The 25,711-nt window shown below is 45.9% G+C and overlaps 2 protein-coding genes across 2 annotated transcripts in view; one reads left to right on the top strand and one right to left on the bottom strand.

The window, feature by feature from the left end:
- Positions 1 to 165: 165 nt before the first annotated feature.
- On the top strand, positions 166 to 9,763 carry MAP1LC3B (microtubule associated protein 1 light chain 3 beta). The gene is made up of 4 exons (XM_074157960.1): positions 166 to 296; positions 3,079 to 3,134; positions 5,594 to 5,700; positions 7,821 to 9,763. Exons 1-4 carry the CDS (start codon positions 257 to 259, stop codon positions 7,993 to 7,995), a joined length of 378 nt encoding a protein of 125 aa, XP_074014061.1. The 5' UTR covers positions 166 to 256; the 3' UTR covers positions 7,996 to 9,763.
- Positions 9,764 to 14,752: 4,989 nt separating this feature from the next.
- Positions 14,753 to 25,711, bottom strand: part of ZCCHC14 (zinc finger CCHC-type containing 14) — a 51,112-nt gene continuing 40,153 nt past the window's right edge. The window contains exons 4-13 of the mRNA XM_074157948.1: positions 25,091 to 25,162; positions 24,776 to 24,885; positions 22,801 to 22,895; positions 22,651 to 22,705; positions 20,965 to 21,238; positions 19,517 to 19,608; positions 17,949 to 18,076; positions 17,400 to 17,540; positions 15,836 to 17,314; positions 14,753 to 14,808 (exon numbers count right to left, since the gene is read on the bottom strand). Coding sequence (XP_074014049.1) covers positions 14,753 to 14,808; positions 15,836 to 17,314; positions 17,400 to 17,540; positions 17,949 to 18,076; positions 19,517 to 19,608; positions 20,965 to 21,238; positions 22,651 to 22,705; positions 22,801 to 22,895; positions 24,776 to 24,885; positions 25,091 to 25,162 — 2,502 coding nt within the window. The remainder of the gene's footprint in view (positions 14,809 to 15,835; positions 17,315 to 17,399; positions 17,541 to 17,948; positions 18,077 to 19,516; positions 19,609 to 20,964; positions 21,239 to 22,650; positions 22,706 to 22,800; positions 22,896 to 24,775; positions 24,886 to 25,090; positions 25,163 to 25,711) is intronic.

The following is a 25,711-nucleotide window of genomic DNA, read 5'->3' as shown; positions in this document are numbered from 1 at the left end:
CCATGGCCGTGTCCCCCGCGGGACGAGGCGCCGAGGCGCGGCGACCGGTGACGGGGGGGCGGCGTGTGGCCCGCCCCGCCCCGCCACACTCAAGATGTCGGCGCCGCCGCGGCGATGCCCGCCCCGCCGTGACGCGCGGCGTCAGCTGACGGCGGAGCTGCCGGTGGCGGCGGCGGGGGGCGGGCGCCGGCACTCGCAGTTGTCCGTCGCCGCCGCGCAGAGCCGCCGCCGGGCCTGAGGCCGAGCCGCCGTCGCCATGCCCTCGGAGAAGAGCTTCAAGCAGCGCCGCACCTTCGGTGAGCTCCCCGGGAAGGGACGCGGCGGGGCAGGGTCGCTGACAGAGCCCCGACGGCCGCCCCGGCCCCCTCCGGGCCTTGTCTCTCGGCGGGAGGGCCGCGGGGGGCGGACGGCGGCGGCTGCCCTCGCTACGGGGCGGGGGGGGGGGAGGGGGGGATCGGTGAGGCGGGGAGGGGACAGATCTCGTTCGGAGCGGCGGAGATTCCTCTGGCCGGCTCCCGCTGACGGCCGGGGGTCCGTGGCCGGAGCGGGCCCGGCCTCCCTGCCCCGGTCCGCGGGGCCGCCCGGGGCTGGGCGGGTGTCCCCGACCGCTGTCGCCGCCTGCTCGGGGCTGCAATGGAAACAAACCCCGGCCCGGCCTCCGCTGCCCTGCGCGGCTGCGGGGCTGGTTCCGCCCCGCCGAGGAGGTCCGAGCCCCTCCGCTCCTCTGCGGGGACAGAGCCGGGAAGTTTGGGGCAGGGTCATCTTTGGGTGTCCGAGGGTGGCGGTGGGTGGCACCGTGGTGAGCCCCGCGCTGGGTGGGGAGATGGGGCTCTCCACATCGTCCATTATCGGCCGCAGAATTCCCAGGAGCCGGGAGACATCACTGTGTGCCAGGAGCTGGGCCTGCCCTTCCCTCCCGGCCCCGTCTGCTCAGTGTCCGGCTTCGTCCCCGCTATTGACAGCAGAATTAAGCTCCACTTGCTGTTTGGCACTTGGCGCGGTGTGAGGAATTCTCTGCCCGGGGAGCCGCGAGTGGACTGGGACGTGTGTCCCCTGCCTCCGTTTAGTTATTGAAAACTAGCAAAGGCATCGAAAAGAGCTGTGTAATGATGGCTGGGGAAATGAGATTAGTCTCTTTCTAGAAGGAACAGCCTTGATAGAGCGGTGCCAACACTTCTTTCTGTGCCTAGGATGGGACCAAAGCAATCAAAGAGCTCGGTATCTGTTCATGTGTGTCGGTGAGGTAGGCTGAAACGCTCTGAGGGTAACACGAACTGGCAGCGTAACCTATTTCTGCGTGAGCTATAAAATCCCATACGTAAAATGGAATCGGTGGAAGTAATTGATCCAGATTTTCTTTTCTTCCTGCTTTTGGGTTAAAGTCAAGCTGCTTAAGAGAGCTTTCTAGTGTGCCCACCCTTGTCTTTGTTGTTCTGTTAAACATAAGCTGTTCTCCTCATTGAAGCAGAGAGAATTTTGATCTAATGGAGTCTGTGGTTAAGCTGCCCCTTTTCTTGGAGTCTTCCAAAACTGTTGTTGACCCCATCGCCTGTCAGCAGCCTCTGTTGCAGGTATTAAGTTCAGCTAGGATGGCAGCCAAGCAGTTGCCACTGCAACTAATGTCGTCAGAGAACAGTGTTTATCTGTGGCTGACTGAAGCCTGATTTTGAACACGCCATATACAATAATCTCAATGATTTGTCCGGTTTATGTTCCTTCTACTCCAGGGAGTTCTGCTGAATAACGTTGCCGTGAACAAACCTGTTTCAGTTGAAAAGTTAATCAGACCTCTCTGTGCTCACTGGGTTAACGATTGGTCTCATTCGCTCACCGTATCTCTTGTGTTTCTGGTTAATCTTAAAAAGTATTTTAATTAGCTGGTATCTCTGCCCTTGAAGTGTTAATGCTGGTCTGTAAGAGCGTGGCTTGGGCTGTGAGATGTGAAGCAGGATGGCTTCCAGGTTCTCGGTCAGGTGAAGGCTTTGCATACTCCTTGCCTTAGTTCTGCTTGATTCACCTCCAGCTTAAAACCGTGATTCACATGAGTTGCATTTCCTTACTGGGCTTGTAACAAGGCGCAGAGATGTATTTCATGCACGCGGACTTAATGTGGACTAATGGCGAGCTGAGTGATGTTCTTGCTGAGTGACGGAACAGGTAGCGTGCCCCGTGCATTAACATACCAGCCAGGAGCTGGGCTGCTGGTCTAAGCTCTTCCTCTCCCATGAGCAGCGCACTTCTCCCTGGTAAAGCTGTGATGCAACACTAAATCTTCTCTCTGAGAGGTGTTTATAAGATGGGGATGGCCTGGAAAGCCCCAGCCCGCTGAAAAGAGCTGGAGAGGTTAAAATTGAGTTCACTGAATCTGAAAGTGGGCAGGGTATAAGCAGATGCAACTGCCTCTAAAAGCAACTGTGCCTGTTTACTTTGGCTCGGAGGTGCACTTCAGCCTGGTTTATAGTATCTGTGCTATTAATATTTATGTCTGAGGAGAGGTGAACTTTATTCTGAAAACTGGCACAGGGGACGGTGAAATGTCTAGGTACACAAGAACCAACCAACAGCTTCCGCAACAACGGGTGCGGCATAATCAAAACGGAAAGCTGTAATTCGGTAATGCTAGAGCGCAGGGCGTAAGCTGATGCTGCCAGGCTTCGGCTAGTCTTAGGTCTCAGATAATTGTTGACAACTTCCTCTTCTGGGATCTCGCAGAAATAGTATGGGATATTTAGTCGTTAACTTGGGTGGTGTAATTTGATGCCGTAAATTTATGAGATTAAATTTAGTGGGTAGAAAATGAGGTATGTAGGGAGGAAGCTGTCTCCTTTAGCACTTTCTAGGAGTCCCAGGCAGCGTGTGTGCAGTGCTTGCCACCTTGGCTTAAAGAGCAAAGTATCATCTGTCAAAAGAGAGGTTTTTACTTGTGACAGTGCTGTCCCATCTGAAAACTGCTTTGCCTGAATTTGGTTTTATGGCTTTTACTAACGTGCAGTCCCTCTTTTCAAGGGTGGAGAAATAAAGTAATAACGGCATTAACTGTGGATGTTTGAACAGACTTTTTTTTTTAATCTCTTGCAGAGCAAAGAGTGGAAGATGTACGACTGATTCGAGATCAGCATCCAACTAAAATACCAGTAAGTCTGGTTCTTTTCACTTCAATTTCCAGTCTCATATTCTTTTTAGTAGCTAGAAACCTGTAAAAGAGCGACCAAATTAAAATTTGGCTGTTCAGGGTCTTTAAGCCTGGATTTCAGAAACATTCTCAAACTAGTAACCGGCAGTCAGTGTGGCAGAGCAAGGTGCTGGCTGGGGACTGGAGGAAACGAGGTTTCCTGTGTACTAAAGTTACATGCTGTAACTTCAAAGAAAACCACACCCCGCTTGAGCTCTGAGATTCTCCTGAGTATTCAGCTCTTCTCATCTCAGTGTTTTTCTTCTCCAAAAGAAGAGTCTGCAGAGACTAACCAAGAAGAATACACAGTAATGTAGAGGCAGTTACGGCTTTAATCACCAATCTGTGCCGAGAAAGACAAGAAACATTTGCCTTCTGGGAAGCAGGTCTCCAGAAACGCTGCTTGGCTTTCAACCCCCTCCACCCTAGTGTTGGGCCACCTCAGAGAAGGGATCAGCCCTTACCTTGTCACTCTTCTTTAGCTGGTCAGCTCGAAATGCTGCCTGCATTTTTATTTTCTTTTGTTTATGGCATCCTCAAGGTTACAAAGCAAAGCATTCTAGGAAGCAAAAGTCACAGATTGTGGTCTATTGCTGATGAATTCTCCACAACTGGTGAAGTTTTGAAGTCCTGGGCTTTTGTGTGACGGCTGTCACCACAGTAAGCAATAGATGCAACTGTCCTTATGGCTGTTTTGTGGAACAGGGAAGGTCTGAGGAGATCTTGGGGAGCAGAAGAGAGAACTTAATGGGGACACCTCAGCCTTTGGTTCTTGGTGATGAGAGCTGATGATCCCTGCAAGTGGAAATTCTGCTGTGAGCAAACTGCAAACTGTCCGCAATTACAGTGCAAATTCATCACCAGAAACAATTGCCTCCATGTCAAATAGAAACCGAAAGGTTTTTGGCTTTCCTTTAGCTTTAAACTGCTTCATCTCGAAGCTGCTGCTGCTGTTTTACAGTGCTGTTGGCCATGGGAACAAGTAATATTTTATAGGAGAGATTTTTTTGACTTTTCTGGAATGTGCGGTTTTCCCCAAAAGGTCCTTTCCCAACAAATCTGTTTCCTGACAGAAGATTGCTTTCTCACCCACCTTTCACAGATCACTTAGCCCCGGTCCCCAGCCTCTGTGACCACAGATTGAAAGCCATTGATTTATAGTAAAGCTCTCATTTAAGCCAGCCACGGACATATTACCAGCAGAAATTAGAGGTACCTAAGCACATTGCAGAAGAGGCAGCGATGCAAACTCGCAACTATGGCAGAGGCCTGCTGGGATCCCTGGAGGCTTGCTGTGGTTGCCTGTCCATGTCCTAGCTTGAGTCACTGCCTCGTTATTATCATTAGCAGTTCTGGATGAGATAAGATGGCAATGTCACGCTAGATGGTAAATTCCTCCTGTCCTGTCAACATCCTTCATTTTGCTGTTGGAAATATTATCTACTGGTTACGGTCTACCTTTTTAAAAATAGTGTTGGGTTTTTTTTTCCAGAATGAGCCAGCGTATATTTAAACCGGTGTAAGGAAATCTTTCTCTGATATAATTAAATTGGCTCAATATCACTTCACCTGTGCAACTTTTGAGTATCGACACAGCCAGACCCCGTGAGCATGGAAATGATCCAAGTGAATGGTGTCACGTAGCTACCGTTGATTTAAAAACAACAAAGCCCACATGGCTGTGGAAACGGGAGCGCACGAATTCTGAGATCATTTCTTAAAAGCAGGAACTAAACACAGTTGCTGGGCAGGGTGCTACTCAAATTGGCAAATCTGCAATTTCCTTGTGAATTAAGTAGTTACTACATAACAATCTTCACAGAATTACTGGTTCCTCAGCATGCTGTCTTGAGATTAAGGAGGAGGAAATTCTCTCCTCTGAGGCTTTATAGCCTTTGAAAGTAGCTTTTTCTCATGCATTAGAGTACCTATGGAAGGTGAATGGAAGAGCATTCTAACCTGGAGGTGTAGTTCTTAGAAAGACATGGCCTGAAACTGGAGAAATTCTAGTGAAAACTAGTTCAGTTTGCAGAGTTCTGTAGCAGCCCAAGCCCCTAGTCAGCCGCTGTGATGTCTTAGAGGGAAGTGTACTTTATCTTTTCTTGAGTTTCCTTGTTGCTGGGTAATTCATTACTAGATGAAACGATTCAGGCAAATGAACTGTTGTAAAACGGCACCCAAGCTGTGGATGTTTGCTGTTAAATGCCTCTTTGTTACCCCTTCGTGCAGTGACTCTTGCAAACAGAACAAGAGGCACGTGAAGATAATTGTAATTGTTCCTTTTCAGATTTAAGATACTTCATTCACAGATGAAGGGAAATGGAGTTTAGCAGAAATTCTTGTACTTTGCTGTGAGATGAGGGCACAGACACCGTTTCTGCGTTTCACATCTTCTGCTCCTTTCTCTCTGTTTCTTTTCAGGTGATCATTGAAAGGTACAAGGGAGAGAAGCAGCTTCCAGTTCTGGATAAGACCAAGTTCCTGGTGCCAGATCACGTCAACATGAGCGAGCTAATCAAAATTATCAGGTAGTATGCTGTGATTTCAGCGTAAGCTGCATCAGCCTAAGGCTGTATGATTCTTTGTTAATTCCCCAGCTGGTGTATGCATTTGGGAGCTCTTTAAATGAAAAATTCATCTAATGAGCGCTTGGTATCATCCCTAGGACAAATTCATGAGAAGTGCTTTTTCCTTTGGCTTTGCTGGGGAAAAATCTCTGGAAAGACCTGAGCTGGTACTCTGCTTTCAAGAGGAGTCTCTGGTTCCCAGAGACATAGGAGGGAGTCTGGGGCCACGAATCCCTGTCTAACATGGGTGCTTCTGACCCAGGGCTCCAGCGCTTCCTGCTTGGCTATTTTGGGATGCCTTCCTGGTGTTCTGGATGGGAGTCCCTCTGCGGAGTGCCTGCCCCTTCCCACCCACAGGAGGGGGAGTTTGGGCTCATGGCCAGAGCTCTTGAGCTGTTGCTCGGGGTTGATATTGGCATCCTTTGATGGTGAAATGAGGTTTCCCCTGATTACAGTGTTGAGGCCCGAAAAAGACACGTTCAGATCCGTGTCTTTTTGTCCCATCTGTGTGCACAGACTGTGGCTTGGGTCCTGCTCCGCTCTGGAGCTGAGCTTTGCTGACAAGAAGAGGCGAAGGGGAAGTAGCCATGGAGTGGAAGTTGTGGTCTAAAATTGTGGTCAGAAATTCTGCTAGAAGTGCATTTCCCCTGGCTTCATGTCATACTAATGAGGACTATCTCATTAGTAAGACTTCTCAAGCGGTAAACTTGGAAGTTAGCAGCAAACCAGAGTTTGCTTTTTGTTGGTCACAGTGTAGCAGGAAACTGGTTCTTGGAGGCCACAAGCTGTAAAATCTGAGAGTTGTCCCACGTGTCCAAACAATTCCCTGCCTCGGAGGCTTGTACAAAAACTGTCTGTCGCAAGCAAATCCCAGCTCTTACTTGAGTAAGAAGGTGAGATAGGGTTTTGGAAGCAGGAACCATGTTGCTCAAGTCTTCCAGGATTTCTCATGAACATTAAAGGCCCCAGGCAAAAAGGATAACAGCCAGCTGAAGGGTTTCCCCCACCTTTTTCTTTGGCTTCATTGTTAATAGGTGACTTGGTCCCAGCTGGACTTGGTCCTTGGCCAGCTCCTTTTGTGCATGGCAGAGCACACCCGTCCCACCCCTCCCCTGGCTGCTGCCTTCTCACAGCCTGCTCGCTCTGGAGAGATTAGAGCTTGGTTCTGGAAGGGTCCCTTTCCAGGGCTGTGGCTGGGAGGCTAAATAAATCCTTTTTTTCCAGCTGCTGCTGCCCCTCAGCAGGGAGCAGAAGCTGCAGGAAGCTCTTCTGATCTGTTCTTTCCTTCTTTCTCTGGTTGCACCTCCACATATCTGAGTGCTTACTTGGTTAATGGAGTGGTGAGAGAGCTCCTCTCTGCAAACCTGCTTTCCAGCAAGCAGTTCAGCAGAAAATAGCTATTTTCCCCCAATCAGAGTGAACAATCTGAGGGAAACCCCAAAGTTAGATGTTTACTGTGCCACGCGGTCTGTAAAGTCTGTCACGCTCTGCCTTTCCGTGGGATGCTTCTCCTGGGAGGGAGGAGAAAAGGGGGCAAGATGCTCTAGAGGTTAAATGCAGGCTGTTCCAGAGCTGGTGGTGAAGGGAGTTTGAAAGGTCCAGGGCCTTCTCATGGGAGCTCTGCCATCCTCCTTCCCCAACTTCACGCGGATCTCTCAAGGTCAGCCCGAGTTTACGTTTCCAGGAGAAGGTGTTGAGCAAAGCTGTGAGCCAAAGGTCCCTCAGGCCTCGCCTGTTTGCTGGCTGTAGAGGGATGATGCCACTGCCCCGGCGCCATCCTGGTGAGGAGTAACTCTTCACTTCCGTTTAATGCCCTTCTGGAGCCAGGCTTTTCCAGTGAAATAAGGGCTTCTGTCAGTAGATGGATTCGAGTGGATTTAGCAGATAAATTTAATATAACTTCAAGGTGGGAAGCAAATGCCTTCTCCAGGGGCAGGGCTGCTTTGGGTGGGGACATCTCACTGGTGTCAGTGGTGGAGGACTTTGTTTTGCCATGTGTCCTGTGTTGATGTGAGTGGAAATGCAGAGTCATCACTGTCAAACTCCTTCCCCTCCCCACTCCCCCCACTTCCCCCCGACAGGCGGCGCCTGCAGCTGAACTCCAACCAGGCCTTCTTCCTCCTGGTCAACGGACACAGCATGGTGAGCGTTTCCACACCCATATCCGAGGTGTACGAGAGCGAGAAGGACGAGGATGGCTTCCTCTACATGGTGTACGCCTCTCAGGAGACTTTCGGAGTGCAATCTTCTGTCTAAGACAAGCAAGCGGCTTCTAGCCTAGGATTTTGGTTTACCCTTGGCCGTCACCCCCCACTCTTCCCCACACACACCCCAGGGAAAGAAACGGATGTCACCTCCGCTCTCAGTACCTTAGCGTAGTCTTGCTTTAGCAGGTGTCTCATCTTACCTTGCCTTGTTTGTGACTATTAAAACAGTACAGACGAGCAACCTCCGGCTTTGAAACCTGCTGTAATATTCCACACAGGCACATTTACATTTCTGGACTTTATGAATGGAACCCAATTGCGCACGTGACAATTGCAAATAAAGGGACACTCGATTGACTTTAACAAGCAAACAGGCACCAGGGAGAAGCTAAAGTGTTTCGTGTGACAGTTTTCTGGAAAATCTCCCTTTGATTCCTTAAAGTTGGTTGTTTTTTTTTTTTAAAAAAAAAAAATAGAAAAACGGGAAGGCTTCTCGTGAGAGCAAATAGGTTTTAATGTTCCGAAGCGGAGTTTTGTCTTCTGCAGCTCAGCGAGACTGGTGTCAGCGCTGCGGTGGGTTCAGGCAAGGGCTTGGGGTGAGCTGGGGGAGTTAACAATTCTTTTTTTTTTTTTTTTTTTTTTTTTTTTTTTTTTGTCTCTGTTTTTTGTGGCACCACCCATTTAGGAAAGGTGCCGGTTTCTGAAATACTCATACCAAACACCACAGCTTTATTGTAGTTTTAGGAAGTGTTTAACTGTAAAATACACACCTGGACAGGTAATAACTGAAATAAACTCCGGTCTGTTATGAATTTCCAATCCCTGTGTGTTCAGTGAAACACCCTTGTTCACGTGGGCTCGCTTCCAAAAGGTGATCCCTCCCACCCCAGCCCGGAGGTTTGCCGTTCCCTTGCCCGGCAAAGGGAGAAGGCAGTGAAGGGACCCCCGCTGCCAGCACTTCGGGGGGGCTGTGCCGATGGCCACAGCTGGCCCAGAGCGGGCTAGTGCAATGTGAGACAGGAGCAGCGCCCGTGGGGAGCGCGGGTGCGCTCAGGGCCTCCATCCGACGCCAACACCTCTGTTCCCACCGCTGGCCTCGGACACGCCACTGGAATTACCGCCCTGTGCTGCTTAACCCCTCTCTCACTCCTTCTGCATGTCACCACCGAGGGGGGGGTCAGGGAGAACCGCTTTTAGAAGCAGCTCGTCACGTCCAGGAGTTGCTGTCGAGAGTTGATGAACAAATGCTTTTTTTTTTTTTTTTTTTCTGTTTTGTTGTTATTGTTGGGGTTTTTTTTTCCATCACTGAAGTCTCCTGCCACTTGCATGGGGTTTGGAAGCGTCACTACTGTCCCGTGCAGAGGAAAGGTATCTCCTAGGACCTGCCTTTTTCCTCTAGAGTCGTCGTGAAGCGAAGCGTAGCGGGATGAGATTACTCTTGTATATTCTTATGTGTCTGTGAACTAACTACAGCCGTTACTGGAAGCTAACTTACTATAACGGGGTGGGGGGGAAGAAGCAATACTACTGCGTCCTGGCACTCGAGCTCGATACGGTGTACAATTTGTACCTACCCACACCTCTTTGCATGCATCTCGTTTTGTTTTTTTTTTTTTAATCGTTCTTTGTGTTTTTACTCCAACGTAAACTTTTAAATGCAGCTTGTTCTACGTTTAGTTTTGTTCGTGTAAGGAATTGTTTAACTCATAACTGACAACCATACTTGTAATTACGACGTGATTGACTGATATTCCTGTACAAATGTTGCTTTTTTAAAATTAATACAGTGCTGATATGGATGGATTACATCCCAACTTAATTCTGGCTGGTGTGGTTATTCCTAGACGGCTTTCTCAAGTCGGAGCTCTGCAGGGAAGGGCACACAGAGAGGATCCACAAAAGGTGGTGAACCAGGTCCTGCCGACAACGAGTAGACGCCTGTACTGAAACCCCCGATACTGATGGTCATTAACAACTCGGAGGGGGAGCCACCACCCTCCAGGAGGAGGAATTTGAGGTGTAATGGCCCTGTAAAAGTTCTGCTTTGCAGATGGGAATGGACCGGGGCACACGGATGGGCTTCTGTATCCCCATTTTGTTTCTGTTCCTGCTCCACCAACCTCTCCCTCAAGGATTCAAAGTCCTGGTGCTGCAGCTGCTCCTCAGGAAGGACCCCAGGCGCCGGCCACAATCGGCTGCTGCCTTCCTGCGGATCGGGGCACAAATCTTCCCTGCGCATCCTCCCCTTTCCCCGGGAAACCAGGCAGGGGCTTGGGCGGGGGGGTGGGACAGCAGCTGGAATCTGCTTTTAAAGCCGGGAGCTGAGTCAAGGGGAGGAGAGCAGTTGGAAGCGCTGTCACGGATCCGTGATTCACCCGCAGGTGTCTGTGGGTGGAGAGACAGCAAAAGTAATAAAGGGAATTAAAAAAAAAAAAACAAAAACCAAAACCAAAAGAAGTCCCTGGTAACTGCCAAAAGCTGGAGAAGTCCCTTAAATTAAAAAAAAAAAAAAAAAATCCAAAGGGATTCTGTTTAACTCTTTATTTTCCATACATTAAATTTACTCAGATAAAAACATTCTAAAAATGTACAATTTTACTTTTAACAAAGTATAATAAAACATAAAAATCCCAATACCAGAATACTTGACATTTACAATTCAAAATCAAATTAGCTGAATATTAAATATTTACAAAACTATTTAAAATATTTATAAAGTTACATGCACAATTTGTAATACTAGAATTGACCGAAGTAAAAGAAATGGCTCAAATGGGAGCAGGAGTTTCCTTCATTCCTAGTGGAAAGTTATGTCCAAGAGAAGCTGTTAAATCTGCACTTGAAAACACGCAGGATCTGCTTTTCTGCTTCGGTACCAACGCGGTTTCTTGCTCACGTCAGAAATAAATGTAAGAGAGCAAAGGGGTAGTTCCAAGGGTTGGTGACAAAAGATGGTGACGGGCAGGGGGCGCCTCGGCCGGCAAACGTGGTGTCGAGACCCCCCAGAGCGCTCCGGTACGTGGATTTCTGCCCAGGATTGCCCACATCCGTCCGATTTAAGAGCTGTTCCAGCCTCCCCCGAATAATCCACAGCTCCCGGTGTCCGTGGCCTCCAGTGAACAAACACGGTGAACCCCTGCATGGGGGTTTCATTGTTATTTCGGGGAGGGCTGTTGCTCTGCCGAATACCACACAGTGTGGTTAATTTTTGAGTTGCCTTCACCCTGAAAGCTCATCAGCCAGAAATAGCGTGAAACAGGATTTTGGGGTAACGGTAAAGGTCTAGTGCTAGAACTATTATTTTTGGAAGTCTGGCGTTTGATTTGCCAAGATTTAATGACCGCGGTGTGAAAAAGTTTCACAAAAAGTGGAGTGTGCCGTGTTATTTTAAGGAAAAGTATTGTGGAACTGTCTGATCGATACCTCGCTTGCTCAAATGAGGCTTCCCCTCTTGGCTCTCCCGCTGCTCAGCGTCGAGCCCGGCAGATTTATTAACGCTTAATTTGCAGACTGCCAGGGCGAGGAGGAGTTTGCTGGAAATTCCATCCCATTTCGAGTGTTTCCGTTGCCGACCCCTCTGAGACTGCGCCGCGCGTCGCTCGCTCCCCCGAGGGAACGGCTCATCGCTACCTTCTCCCTGCCCCTGCGGGGGGGACGACTCGGGATTCCCTTCCCTCTCAGGCTTAAAAAATCATTTCTATTCCACAATGAAATCCATTTTGGGAACTAATTCTTTTTTAGACTTTCAACACAAAGATAGGAATAAATAGCATTCTTTGACATCTCCATCTTTCAACGTATAAAAATAGGTTTTAAGAACTGGTTCTTTCAGCCAGTGAAGCTGGAACTACTATTCTAAAAGAAGCTGCCTTTTTTTTTTTTGGGGGGGGGGGGGGGGAAAGATGGATTTGTGCCTTTTAAAAACAGAGTAAGGATTATTTTTATGGAACTAAAGTGCTCTGTTGGGACTTACCAGCTTTGGCAGTTCTGGGTACACAGCGGAGAGCGTTCGCTGGCAGATCTGGAGCCACAACTCGCCCGGGTTTAGGGAAGGCTCTGCCATCGCTGCCGGCTCAGCAGTCGTTTCTCTGTTACACTCGGGGTGCTTTACGGTACTCAAAACTCGCTGAATTCGAACTTACTCTAAAACCAGACTTCACCATTTAAAAACGTTACCTAAAAGCACACAGAAGCCACTTGAAGAAACATCAGCCTTAACTTTACACAAAGGAAACAATCCCAAAGCAAGCTCTGGAGAAAGGAATGGAACAGTTTGCTGGACAGAAGTTCGGTTTTACAGTCCTTTTGTAACGGTTTCGACTCCGTGATGAATACCAGACGAGACCGTGCCCAGCCTCGGGCAGTAAAACAAAACGCAATCGGTACAGAAATTATTCCTTTTTTTTTTTTTTTTTTTCTTTTTCTGTTGATTTTTGCTATTTTGAGAGGGTTTGGAACACTTGCGTGTGTGTCGAAATACAGTTTATTTAAATACAATTCAGTTTTAAAATCTCGTTTAAAAAAAAAAAGTGGGGAAAAAAAAAAAAAAAAGAAACAAACAAACAAACAAAAAGGTTAAGGTTTGGCTTTCAGCACATGTTCCAGGCCACTGGAGAGACCCTCCAAGCTGTGAATCGTAAACATCGTCACTGAAAACTGCGCGTTTCCTTCAGCGTGATACAGTATGACAGACTGTTCCTACCATTGTCTCGAGCTCATTAAGGCAGAGTAAATTGCATTGTCAGTTTTCATCACTTTAGTGTTGTCGGTCTGAAGGGTGTTGGTCGGAACAGGGGTAACCTCCTCGCACGCAGGCGGAGCCCCGTGTGCGATGCTGCAGGGGTGGCAGCCGGGCTGAGAATACACAAATCGGGGGTGGTTTTATTTTTTTCTTTTCATTGCATAGGAATAAAAATTAATATCTTTTTTTTTTTTTTCCCTTTTTAAAAACCAAACGTTAGGCAAATTTAGCTTTTGGTTTCCGCGAAGCCGAACGCGCTTCTGAGCTGCAGATCGCGCTCCCTGGAGCCAGTGTGGCGTCTGGCCACCTCGCGTCACCGGGCCTCCCCGGCGACGCTCGGTTCTCCTGCTGACCACCCACTGCCTGAAGGGTGGCACAGAACCTTTCTTCCCTACGACCGTTGTCCAGGGAAGTCTTGACTGTCGAGCTACCACGTTTCCCCCTCTCACGGACGTTCCGTGGCCAAGGCCCATCTCCTCGGGGCAGCTCTGCTCCGCATCCAAACCTCCTCCTCGGGTACCACTGCCCTCGCTCCCCAGCGAGACTCAGCTGCGCCTCTACACGTCCTGCTCATCCCGGTGTGGTTTAAATCGGTGTAAGAAATACCTCCGAGTGTAAACAAGGCTTCAGACTTTAAAGGTGTCTTCCAAATTACAATATGCAAATATCTCTCTGTCAGACGTTTTAAAGAGAAGGCCTCACCCATTTAATGCCGTCAAATTCCTCGGGTGAGCCATGAGGATTAGTATCTTCTTTCAACCAGACAGGACCAAACTGTTTCAAATTAGCAGTTCAAGATTTGTTTGGCTTCCTCTCGAGTCCTAATTTAGATTTGTCACCCACAAATTATGTACGCTAAGTAGTTAACACCAAAGCTAGTCATCTACAATCTATTGCAACGAAGGAGGCTGACAAGAAATCCTTCAAAGTCTTGATAATAATGAAGTTTACTACCTTTTACATGTTTGACTTCTACCACTTCGGAATCCTGGAGCAAAAGCCTTGGGGTAGGAGTCAAAAGGTTGGGTTTTTTTTATATAAAGTAAAGCAAAAGCTTACAAACTCTGCTGCCAGAGTTCTCTCTCTCTCTCCTTTTTTTTTTTTTTTTTTTTTTTTTTAGGATGGTTTAAAATTCATTTACAAAAGCAGAATAATAAGGTTTCTGTGAAAGAGACCTATATACAGTAACAGGACGTAAAGGTTGTTTTGTGTATTACAGGAAAATATCCTTGAAGCCTTTATGACTCTGGAGTCTCTGGGACTTGGACCCTTGGAAACTAAGTGTATTCCACTGCTGGGAACCCAGCACTGTCTAGTAATAAGCGAGACAATGAAGCACAAGTTTGTTTTCCAGAAGGAACCGAAACTGCCGTGTGTTCTTTTGGAAGGGAATGGAGAGACTGACGTTAAGATTTGTGTGGTGAAGTCACTCATCCTGCTGGTGCCAATTTGTAAAAGTCGGAACTTCTTTGCCTCTTGCACTGGTCTCAGAGTGACACTGTCTGCTGAAAGTGCAGAAAGCTCGAAGAGTTCTACATTCTTCTGTAGTGCAATCCTTAAAAATCCCAGAGATTAGTGCCTGATCACTTTTGAAAAAAAGTAGAACATTTTACCTAGCCCAGGGGTGCCAAAGTCCTTCTGGCGAACGGCCACTCCTACCTTCAGCCTCCAGCTTCCACTTCACAACGTAGCTGCCCTGGAGTCAGACCTTTCACCTTAGAAAGTCCGCGTTATGGCAACATTCTCCAGCAAAAAAAAAAAAGTAGGTCGGTGGTTGTATTTGGGACAGAAACTACAGCTGGCCAGCCCCACCATCCATCCAGGACACATCGGTCCTACGACATGTGGTCAGAAGTTCCAACAACAAGATCCAAGCTTGAATTTGGCAATCAAAAATGGGTTTGATGCACCCCTAAGCTAGATTTTCTACCTAGTCTAATAAAGTAAAGCACCTTTGGATTAAAAAATACATTAAGCTTAACAGCAACTGGACGTCTCAGTTCTGTAGTTCGATCTCCTTATATCTCCATGGCTTACAGTATTTTTCTTGCCAGACGATAAAATATCAGTCTGTGGAGTCGAGACTTTCAGAGGGAGGAGCGTATTTCAGCCTAAACGTACCTGGGGGAGAGGAAAGAAGGGAATTAAATAACGTCAACCTTTTCACACCCGTTACGTTAAGACCGAAGAGACACTGTCACTTCTTCCCCATTGACCGCTATCAAAATATTAGCCACAGAAACTCCACTAATTAGTTAACATTTTAACACTGCTGTAAATTGCTGCCTCAAAACCAGTCACTTGTTAATTTATAGTGGCCAAACACTTGAGACCTTGTCTGCACCGTATAAAAACATACACAGACATACACTACAGACAAGACACAATGTAAAATGTAAGACCTCAGTGCTGTTCGCTCCAGTCAAAAGTTTGTAATTTTTGAAGTCAACACCACGTGCAAATTATCTCAATGCAATATGTCAATCAAAATGAAAAAGGAAAATGAGACTAGAAGGTGCTCTTGGTAACATAATGTTTCTCTCTCAGTTGTTTCCCGCCTGGAATTAAGGATTTCAGCTCTCTGCTGGAGAGGCCCACGCTATGACCATGTAAGCAACACGCCCTGCAAAATAAGTACAGCAGCGAACGTGGGACCTTCAAGGGCATTTGAACAGTAGTTCTTATTATTTTGGGGAAGAAGGGAAAGGGGGAACAGAGACGTTCAGTTTGTAAACTTCCAGGGAAACTTGCAGTTATCACCAAAGGTGACCTGGATGACAAGGCATAAGCAGTGACAATTCCTCTGGGATCTGTCCCTCCCTCTCTTCCTCCAGCAACAGACTGAGGGCTGGGCTTCTCTCCTCCCCAGAAACCATCAAAGCCCCGCAGAACACCCAGGTCTGACCCAGGGGCCACTTGGGCCCCATCCTCACGTTGGGGCACAAAAGTAAGTTTCATCTTCTGTAATTACAGCTCAAACCCACCAGCTCTCAAGAATAAGATTTTTTTTTTACGCAAGTCAGAAAGGAAAAGCTACGTGATGGCCATCGGAGTCCCTCCTGCCCTCAGGTCCGCAGCTGTTCCCCTGGGCTAAGGGCAACTCTCTGCGTGTCCCACGTCCCCCATCCGTCCCCCCACCTGCTCTCACCTTGTCGATTGAAATCCATGGGAGGCTGTTTGCAGTCCTGAGCTCTGTGACCACTGGCCCCGCAGTTGTAACAGGAGAGATTCCCATTTTTTTTGTGACTCGAACCGTTGCTGTTTCCCATCATCCCCTGTGCCTGATACACCCCTGCCGTCCCTGCCATAAAGTTCTGCATTGGCGGAACCGCAAACGTCGACTGCCCGGTCATGACGGAGTCGGGAGCTATGCCGCTGTTGTAGGCGGTGTGGACCACGGGGAAGGTGGTGCTGCTGTTGTACTGCTGCGTGTTGATGTAGCCGTTACTGCACAGAGGGTTGAAGGGCAGAAAGGGAAAAGTAAACATTGAAGGTCCTGAAAATGGATGCTGGAAATAGTTAGCGTAGCTGACGGTCATGCCGCTGGAACCGCAGTTCCCGCTGCAGCCGCAGGAGCTGCACACCATGCACCCCGGCGGCTGCGGCTGCTGCTGCTGCTGGTGGTGATGGTGGTGATGGTTCTGGTTGGGGACCGGGATGCTCCCCGCGGATCCGCTGCTGCTGCTGCTGCTGCTGCTACTGCTGCTGCTGCTGCTGCTGCTGTAGAAGTTGTTCTCGGCAACAGAGGAGAGCGTGGGGCTGGAGCTGGGCGCGGGGCAGCTGGGCAGGTTCGCCATGGTCGCAAAGGAGGTGGAGGGGTGGCTGCTGGAGGAGGCGGCGTTGCTGTTGGCGCAGAAGCTGCCTTGCATCGGCGCCACTGGCACGCTGCTCATTGCGGAAAAGGCAACTTTGGTGTTGGCTGTGTACAGAGCAGTCCGGGGGTTTATTATTGCAGGGGACACCGTTATTTGCATATTACTGGCGCAGGAAGTCTGTCCAGCAATGGCAGAATCAGTAGGAAGAGACGAAGACACCAGGAGTTTGATGGGTGGACGAGCCACGTGGAAGACTGTGCTGGATGTTACAGTGGCAGCAGTGCTCGTTTCTACTATTAATCCCGGCTGCTGAGCTGTTTTAATCACTCTGTCCAGAGTCGAGGCATGTACAACTTTCGTTCGAGGACCAAAGTTGATGGTAGATGTGGGTGAGCTGTTCTCAGCAGCCCCTGACAGCACTTGCAAGGGCTGGTGGGGAGAAGATGCAGACATTACATCCACCACGGTATTTCCAAAGCTCTTTTCCATTTTTATGCTGCCCCTAGGTCCAGCAGAAACTTTATTTCTTTCTTCTAAAGATAAAAGCGAATGCATAGACGATGAAAGTAGCTTCATGTCTGCATTGCCACGGTCTGATTTATGCACTGAATTTAGCATCCGAATGGGGGTGATATGAGTCGAGGCCGCTGACATCATCTGCATTGGCAGAGCATGGTGGCTGGACGGATTGGAGCCTGCGTCGTTTTGCACTGGTAAGACCTGAGCCGTGGGTCTGGCAGAGCTCGAAGTGAAATGATTCAGTAACATCACTGGCTTCTCCTTCTCTGAGCCGTCCAAGTGAATCTCCAAACCTAGGGACAGAAGCACCTATAAATACAAACGCTTCACCAGACAAAGCTGGGAACACAGGCACCCTTCTTGGTCATTTCTGCTTACGTCTCTCGTTCTCCTCGGCGCTGTCGGAGCTCTCTTCCCTCGTCTGGATCCCCATGGGGCTGGAAGAAGAGCTGGAGTACTCGGAAGAGCTGCCCTCCCGGGGCAGTGGGTGGGCTGGCTGATCCACGTCCACTCGCAGCTCTGCAGGTAAAGGGGGTGTGAGCAATCAGGGAACGCAAACAAGAGCGGTAACACCTACTTGGCAGGACCTAATTACAACTGTTTGACCACACCACCTCTCAGACAGTGATGGCTCAAGCTGTACAGACATACACATCGGCAAAGAAGCAGGAGTCTGGAGGCGTAACTAGTCACTGACTAGTGCAGTTAGCCATTCCCATGGGAGCCATCAAGCAGAAACTACTTTTTATTACATTCTGTATACACAGGAATTGGATTGTTTGATTGCTCCCTGTTAAGCCGATGGCATTTTGGAAGATAACACTTATGCCAGGTTGGTGAAAAAGCAGTACAAGAATGAGCTCACTCTTGTGCCGGGACATATTCAGCCCTGGGAGCACAGCAGTGTCCTCTGCTCCTCTCTCTCACCTGCAGCATGGTTGCCACGGATGCTCTGGATGGGTCCCACATGCGTCGTAGGGGGAACTCTGGCCACACCACTGCTGGTAACTGAAGAAGGTGTTGTGGGGTTTAGGCACCGTTTCTCCGATTTTTCTCTACGGGGTGATGGAAAAAGGTATGAAGAAACAAGAACTGTCTGAAGCACAACAGCAGAGGAATCAATTTCTGAATGAAACTAAAGCAGACAAAGCCCAGGAAATAATCCACTAAAATGTTACGCTAATTTCAAATGGAAACATTCGGAAATGACATCAATCTTGACCGTAGCTTCTTGCCAGCAGTTACATTTGGCCTATTTGCCATCTGATTACAATAATAATGCTCTTATTTGTACAAGGTAAAACATCACCAAATGGTGACTAAATTCCACCACACCTTACGTAAGCGTGTCCCAAACCCAGCCGTGCCCACCACAACCAAAGAGAAGCCAAATGTGGTCGAAAGCTTTCATTTTGCAAACATGCTCTGGAAAAACTGAAACTGATGAAAAATACCGTCAAGGAGCTTTGATAAATGGGCATGGATCTGGATTTTTTAATTGCTTTTTAAGTAACTGAGTAGCTGCAGAGTAAACATTTCCATCTAAGTGGAGATATAAAAACCAGGACAATCTGTTGCATCAGTTTCCCCAAAGGGCTATTCATATTGCATAGAGCACTGTCCTCCTTTATATTGCCTTCACCACCTAAAGCTGTGAGCTTCCTGAGACCAGGGTCACCTGCAACAGCCCTGACTTTCAGTGGCTTGTCCGCATACAAAGTCAGAAGCCCGGATCCTCCACGGGTGTCATCCGGCAACCCACACTCCAGCCCCAGCAGTCAGCAGAGGCCCGAGCAGCTGCAGCAGCCACAGCTGGCTTGGGTCACCACAGGACACCCAGGAGGCTCTCAAAGTAGCTGTGCTCCATTTGCACTGGCTGGAAGCCCAAAAAATTGTCAGGTCTTACGAAGAAAAAGCCCTGCTGGGCGTCTTGACTTTCTGTGTGCAGCACCAGAGTTTGCAAACCCTACAGCCCAGCGGCTCGCTGGCCTGATTCCCTCCTACCCCATGGATCTCAGGTGGGTGATAAGCCCAAAATCTAAATGGGCTTTTCACATCTGCTTTACAATCCCTTTTATATAAGTTTAAAAAAAACAAACCTTTACTGACAGTATTTCTCTTTTGTAAATTATTTTAAAAATGTCCCCCTCCTTAGAAGATCTGTCAATGTGACAGGTGAAGACAGGCATTTATGTTACAACTGGGTTGCCACATCCTTTTAAAAGGGACTTCACAAATTCTTCACACTTGGTTGTCCTTACCACAACCCTGACCAGGCAACAGTAAACCACTAAGTACTAAATATTAATCTAGTCAGCCCTCCTTTCACGAGTTTTTCACAGTAACCAACACAACTGCAGAGGAAGGGAGATAAGCATTACCCATATTTACAGGTGGGAATCCTGGTAGATTTATGGTCTGGAAAGAGAAGACCATTGTAAAACTTGCATTAAGTATCTTATGACCTTAAAAAGAGGTTTTTTCCCATCACTTACTTCTCCAGCTCTAGCTGGGTCTTGAGCTTCTTCTTGGCTCCCATGGTGAGGGATTCAAACTTATTCAGATCTTCCTCAGTAAGACTCAGAAACTTGTAAAGAAAAAATGTGTGTTTAGTTTTACAGCCTGAAACATTCTTATTTGTATTTCTGAAAAGCAACTTTAGAGCTATTTTTTAAACATATGTTAATCCAAAGAAACTTTCTACTCCAGTTTTAAATTATAGAATCAATACATAATAAAAGTGTAGGGGACTGGCATGAAAGAAAGAACACTTGTAGATTAAATTTAATTAGGTGTGTGCTTATATTAACTATTCACAATAAAGATGAAGTAGTTCCTATACATACTAAAATAGAACTTTGTGTTATAAATGAGTTTAAGGATCTGTTTGTCTTAAAAAATCACTCTAGTTTTCCTAGTTTTGTCATTTAATGCAGAAATCAATGTGCAGTCATCTCATCAGTTTAGTTGGAAAATATACTCCAAAATTAAATTGTATAATAAAATATAGACATGGAATATGAAAATAAAATATATACATTTGTAATATAATGTCATGAAAATTAAAGCCAACAAAGTATGCTGGCAAATACATGCTTTTGAAAACACACTGGAATATGAACGGTTTTCCTACTTTATTAAATAAAAACCCACTATATATTTCCCCCCCACATAATGAAGAAAATCAAATCAGAAGACTCAAGTAACAGATTCTAATTAAACACATACAACATACTATAACCAGCACAAACCTATCCCAGTTTAGACCTGGCTTAACCTAAGCATTTAGTCCACTGGAGGGCGTTCAAGGCTAAAAGACAGTAAGAGGACACGGATTTTACAGATGGAGCTGAGTAAATGCTATAGAAGTATCCGATTTAGATAAAATCCAGCACACATAGGTACTATTTGTGACTTCTACCATGCACATACGTAAGCGATTGTTTTTCCATAAGAATTTCTGCAGGAAACAAAAACCTCACATTCACTTGCAGGTACGTGCAAACACTAATGTTCATGTCAGAAATCTCTGTGAATCTATTTTTTAAAATAAGGATAACCAAATATTTTGGGAGAAAAACCAACCCAGAAGCAGAAATTTTAAAAAATCAACAAATTTTTGTTATCTACTGCACATCAAAGAGATGCAGGGAGCCAGCAGAGCTCCTGCGACAGTGTGCGAGTTGGATCTCCAGGCATTTGGTGAAGGTTTCTGGACAAGGTGGCAGCTGTTGAACAGCCCAGGCCCCGGACACAGCACAGATCGAAAATAGAAAGGAGGTTTTCATCAAAACCTTATTGCTTCAAGAGAGCGCAAACCTTCACAGCATTTGCCAAGAACTTCTGCAATTCTAAATGCAGATGTTTGCAGCCTCTCTCTCTGCGCTAGAGAATATAAGGATAATTTAAAATCTGGCTCCCTTTGCTTAATTTACTGCCCTACCTTCTCCATGGTGAGCTGTTTGAAGACAGGATAGTATTTGTGCAACCGCAGTTTCCTGAGCCAGTCTAAGATCCCGTTTTGCTCCTGTGTCTGAGGGGTCTGTGGACTGGAAGACATTAACATGGGTGAAGAAGAGGTGTCCATCGGGGTGCGATAGGCCAGCGATGAGCCCGTGCCTCCGGCGTGGGAGCAATGGGGTAGTGCAACGGGAGCAGCAGCCGAGTGCTGAACGTGGTTCTGAGAAGCCTGAATGCCGGCCACTCCACAGATGGGCCTGCAAAACAATAATATTATTTGATTTATCCCACTGAATCTGTATCACCCAGAGTTCAGCTACTACGGCCATATATATAACTACCACTTCCAGGATTTCTGGTTAAACCTACGCTGATTTGTAGCTATGTGTTCAACAGCACACTAAAAACAGTGCAGTTTGGGGCAAATATCTTTGCCTTATCTTCAGCTTAAGCAGAGGTTTCCTTCTATAATCACAGACAATATATGTTCTACTACCTTTGTGATTAAAAAAAAAGGTTTAGGGAGAATGGGTGTGGTTCAGCTCCGCATTATTAAAAAGAAGCCCAAACATAATCCTGTGTTTTGGTTTTTTTCACATGTGGAAGTGGCAAAATAACCCACGTTTAGGGCTCCTTGGAGGGTTCTGGTTTTTGTTGGAGAAAATGAAAATCACCTCTTAAAAGAATGAGTTCTGAGTTTGTTAAATTCTAACAAAAGGCAAGAGAATTTCTTTCCTGCTTTTCCCAGGGCTGACTTGTACCTCCCTTAGAAGAAGTTTCCTTCCTCCCCCTGAAAGGAAACCCCTGCTCTATAAGGGAACATTCAAATACGCTGCAGAGAGAAAAACCCTTCCAGAGATGCTCTAGTCTCCCTTTGCCCACAAAGGCTGGGGATGACCAGATCTGGGCCTACAATTCGGATGATCATTATTCCTTTTAAGTATGTGATTGAGACCATTCCGACTTAGGCATTAAGCAGCAGATGACAGAGAAATCATCCATCACTGCTGAAGTGTTGATGCCAATTAGTAGTTACACCTTTAAACAATTTGAGAAACGCTGCTTAGAACGGGTGTTCATTGGTTTTACAGCCAGCAGGAACACTGCAACTAGGTTCCCCAAAATTCTTCCGTGAACATACACATTTCTTAGGACAAGAGAGCCACCACTGATTTCGCAACCGCCCAGAGATTCCATCACAATTGCAGAGAGTTTGGTCCAATGGTAGTTACATTTTATATCCTTTACTTTTGAAGCTGAAGTTGAATTCTATCTTCTATTTCCAGAAATTAGATCATGTTATATTTTGACTTGCAAACTGTTACCCAACTTTTGTTGTCTATGAGATCAACTCACTGCAAAACTTTTCTTCAAGCGATCACCCATACTGAGCTCCCACAGTTATTATTATAAGATGCGTTTTCTTAAAGCATTTAAAGAATGAACAAATGGCAACACTACGAATGCTAGTACCTTACACCGATATCCTCACCATCTGTCTGTTTTGATCTGGGCAGATCACACACCAAGGCTAGAATTTCTTACAGTCTTCTACAGACGAATATGAAAGTGTAGACTCAAGTAAATCCCCAAGGGGAGACAGATAATTACCTATGTCATGGGTTTTTACAACTAACCAGAACAAACATAAACAAAAGAAGTATTTCACCTTCCGGATGTTCCCAGCGTAGTTCCCACTTTATAAAGGGAAGGATTGCCAGGATCTAAAAACAGGGAACAGAAGTTACAAATGGCATCAGCTTATGAAATGCACATCAGTACAAAAAAAAATTCATTTCTAAATTTCATTTAAACTTACTTGAACTCTGAAGTTGCTGTGAAGGAGATGAAGTGCTGAAGAACTTTCTGACGTGGTCATTTTTCACCACATGGGAAGGTAACGGTGCCAAATACCTGCATGTTCACCAAAAGCAAACAAACCCCCCCCCATAATCTGTTATATCTGCTTTGCAGCTGCCTATGCCATCACGACCGTAGACTGGACGTGAAATTTTGAAATTGAATTTGAAATTTTGAAACTAAAACATAGAAGACCTTCCAAATCAATAACACCACACAAATCTGATTCAAAGTAGACTTGGAATGCACAGATATTCTTGTCCTTAATACTACTTAAACACGTGTTACCGTTGTGTTGCTTTCACTCTGTTTAGCGTTTCAGTAAAGATGCTTATTTTAGGAACACTGAACACTTGTAAGGCAGAACACATTCAAATACAAACTTGAAAATTTCCTTTCAAATTCATGAACCTGAAAACCATAAAATATAGATATATCTGTTATTTAATTTTCTCCTCTTTGAGATAAACAGCAGATGCAGAGTCTGGCGGTGTAGGGAAAAAGGCTGTAAAACTTACGTCACATTTTCTCTGGGATTGCTGTGCCTCTTTTGGGAAAAAAAATGGCAATTTCCTAAAACTTTGCAATGTATAAAGTGTATTCTATCAACATGACTAGACTTCTTGTTGTTATGCAAACTTGACTGCCTTTTGCCAAATCCAAAAAAGTATAAAAAGTTGTTTAAAAAAGAGAGCAATTTTACCGTATCTTTGTATTTGTCATTTTAAAAAAAGTCTTTTTGAGTAAAAAATAATCCAACTACACACATGCACGGATGTGCTTTCCACCCTGAAAAATCACAGTTCCTTTCTGAATTTTTCAAAGCTTAATGGAACTGCTTCTTTCCTCTGCTCCAAAGAGACAACCGTTGCCGTGTAAACGCAGATTGCTGCTCTATTAACCTAGATTTGCAGAGACTGTTGCTAGCTCAACAGCAGCAACGCGCAGCCTCCCTCACCCTCCCTAATTCTCGGCAATGGGCTCTGATCCTCGAAGCGCAGAAGGAACCGTTTGAAACGTTAACGCCGTTTGCCATGAAAAATAATCCAGGCACGCACCTGCTGGCTCTGACTACGGAAAAACAATATCCACCAGGGCTCTGCCAATGGGGGACAAAAGCCTGTCTCGACTTAGGGAAAACAGATGTTTAGCCGAAGCTCTAACAAAAGTTAATTAGTATTTTAAAATGTCATTTAATACTTCACGTAAATACAGACAGTAGTAGGTGAAAATAATTTAAGTCCCTCAAATTTTCCTAGCAAAACTATTTCAGTATTTACAAAGAGAATTGATGTGACCTGCCACGGATGATGACTTTTTAAATGGTGTTTAGATTAGCTAATGTTCAGGTGATTTGTGATGATGTGAGGAGGCTTCAAAAGGTCTAAGGCTTCAAAAATGTCTTAGCTGTTAATGGCTTTCAAAAATTTAATGGCTATACCATATACATACCTACCTACCTTTTTTAAATTAAAGCAAAATAAACACCACAACAACCTAAAACAGGGACAGTAAAAAAACCTCCATCCCTCAGTAGAGAAAGATGATTATTCAGGCAATTATTTTTTTCCTGAGTTTTGGGTTGGTTTTTTTTAAAGCAGTTTTGGCTCTTTTTTGAGCCCAAACCAAGTTTCTGCAAAGCCAATGATCCTCTATTTGTTTTTAAGAAGGAATGAGGAAATGTCAGTTCTCCAGGAAGCTTAATACAGAATATTATTACCATCTGTATTTCTGAAGAAAAGAGTTCCTGAAAAATTCTTATGCACTGGAATTATCAGAACATCAAGAAATAATGCTTAGGATCAGGCTCTAATTTCTTGAAAGTAATTCAGAATATGAACATAATATTTCTATTTCCCGTTTCTTTTTTCCACTTGGTGAAAAAAGCCAAGTGTCAAGATTAAAAAACCACCACAGCAAAAAACCCAGCATACCTAAGGTCCGACTCCAGGTCCATGTGGTTCCGGTCTAAGTAAAATGAATCTGGGCCAGCGAGGCAAGGAATGAATTTCTCCAAGTTTTCTTCTGGATACAGCTGAGATAGCTAAAGGCAGAGGATATTACAAGTAATAAGTGAAAAGACTTGTTACTCATGAAATTCAAGGCACAGCGATTTAGAAGTCAAACATTTTAGGAAATTCAATCTGTCTGTATTATCCCTGTACATTTTGTAAAATGTCATTAAACAAAATTACATACAGGGACAAAACATTGCTCTGTTTTCAAAGTATTAATTATATTGCCATTACCTTTGAAACAAATTCAGTCACTTCAGTGGAAGATTTGGTTACCAACGTCACTGAAGAATCAGACCACAGGACCTTAGGAAGTAAAAAGCATACAGTTTAGTAACGAACAGTCAGGGATTGAAGTTTGGTTCCAAAAGATCAATAATAGGTATCAAATATCCCCCACAGACTGCAAGGAAGTTTGTAACGTGTGACATCAATAAGGAAAAACTTTTTCTGTGCACAAGTAACTATTACTCAGTCCTCCCTCGCTGCCCGGTTCTTGCTGTTATTATACTTAACGACTATTCTGAATGCTTAAAAAAGCACTTCATAGTTTACACAGCCATTGCACGCTGCAGACATCCAGTATTAAGAAACAGACGACTAAGTAATGGAAATTTTTTATTATTATTATTACTGTTAAAGAAAACAGCTGGTTTGTAGAATCTGATGTACAATACCAATGACTCGCCACAGCACAACAGTGCCTATTTATAATTAATCAACTCCATATGCCACGCAAAGATGAAGATGGCAGCAAAATCACTGCACTGCAAAAAAAGGCAAAACCTGAGAAAGGAAACCTGCAGTTCCTGCTCTAGCTACACGCGTCAGGCACCATCTTGTATGCGCCCTAGA

The sequence above is a fragment of the Numenius arquata genome, chromosome 13, assembly GCF_964106895.1.
Source record: "Numenius arquata chromosome 13, bNumArq3.hap1.1, whole genome shotgun sequence".
Taxonomy (NCBI): Eukaryota; Metazoa; Chordata; class Aves; order Charadriiformes; family Scolopacidae; genus Numenius; species Numenius arquata.
This window is presented reverse-complemented; position numbering and strand designations above follow the sequence as displayed.

Excerpts from the sequence above, each read along its gene's own strand:
- MAP1LC3B (XM_074157960.1), top strand. The coding sequence starts at position 257 with ATGCCCTCGGAGAAGAGCTTCAAGCAGCGCCGCACCTTCG. Across the intron at positions 3,135-5,593 it reads AGCATCCAACTAAAATACCA|GTGATCATTGAAAGGTACAA; the intron begins GTAAGTCTGGTT and ends GTTTCTTTTCAG. Across the intron at positions 5,701-7,820 it reads GAGCTAATCAAAATTATCAG|GCGGCGCCTGCAGCTGAACT; the intron begins GTAGTATGCTGT and ends TCCCCCCGACAG.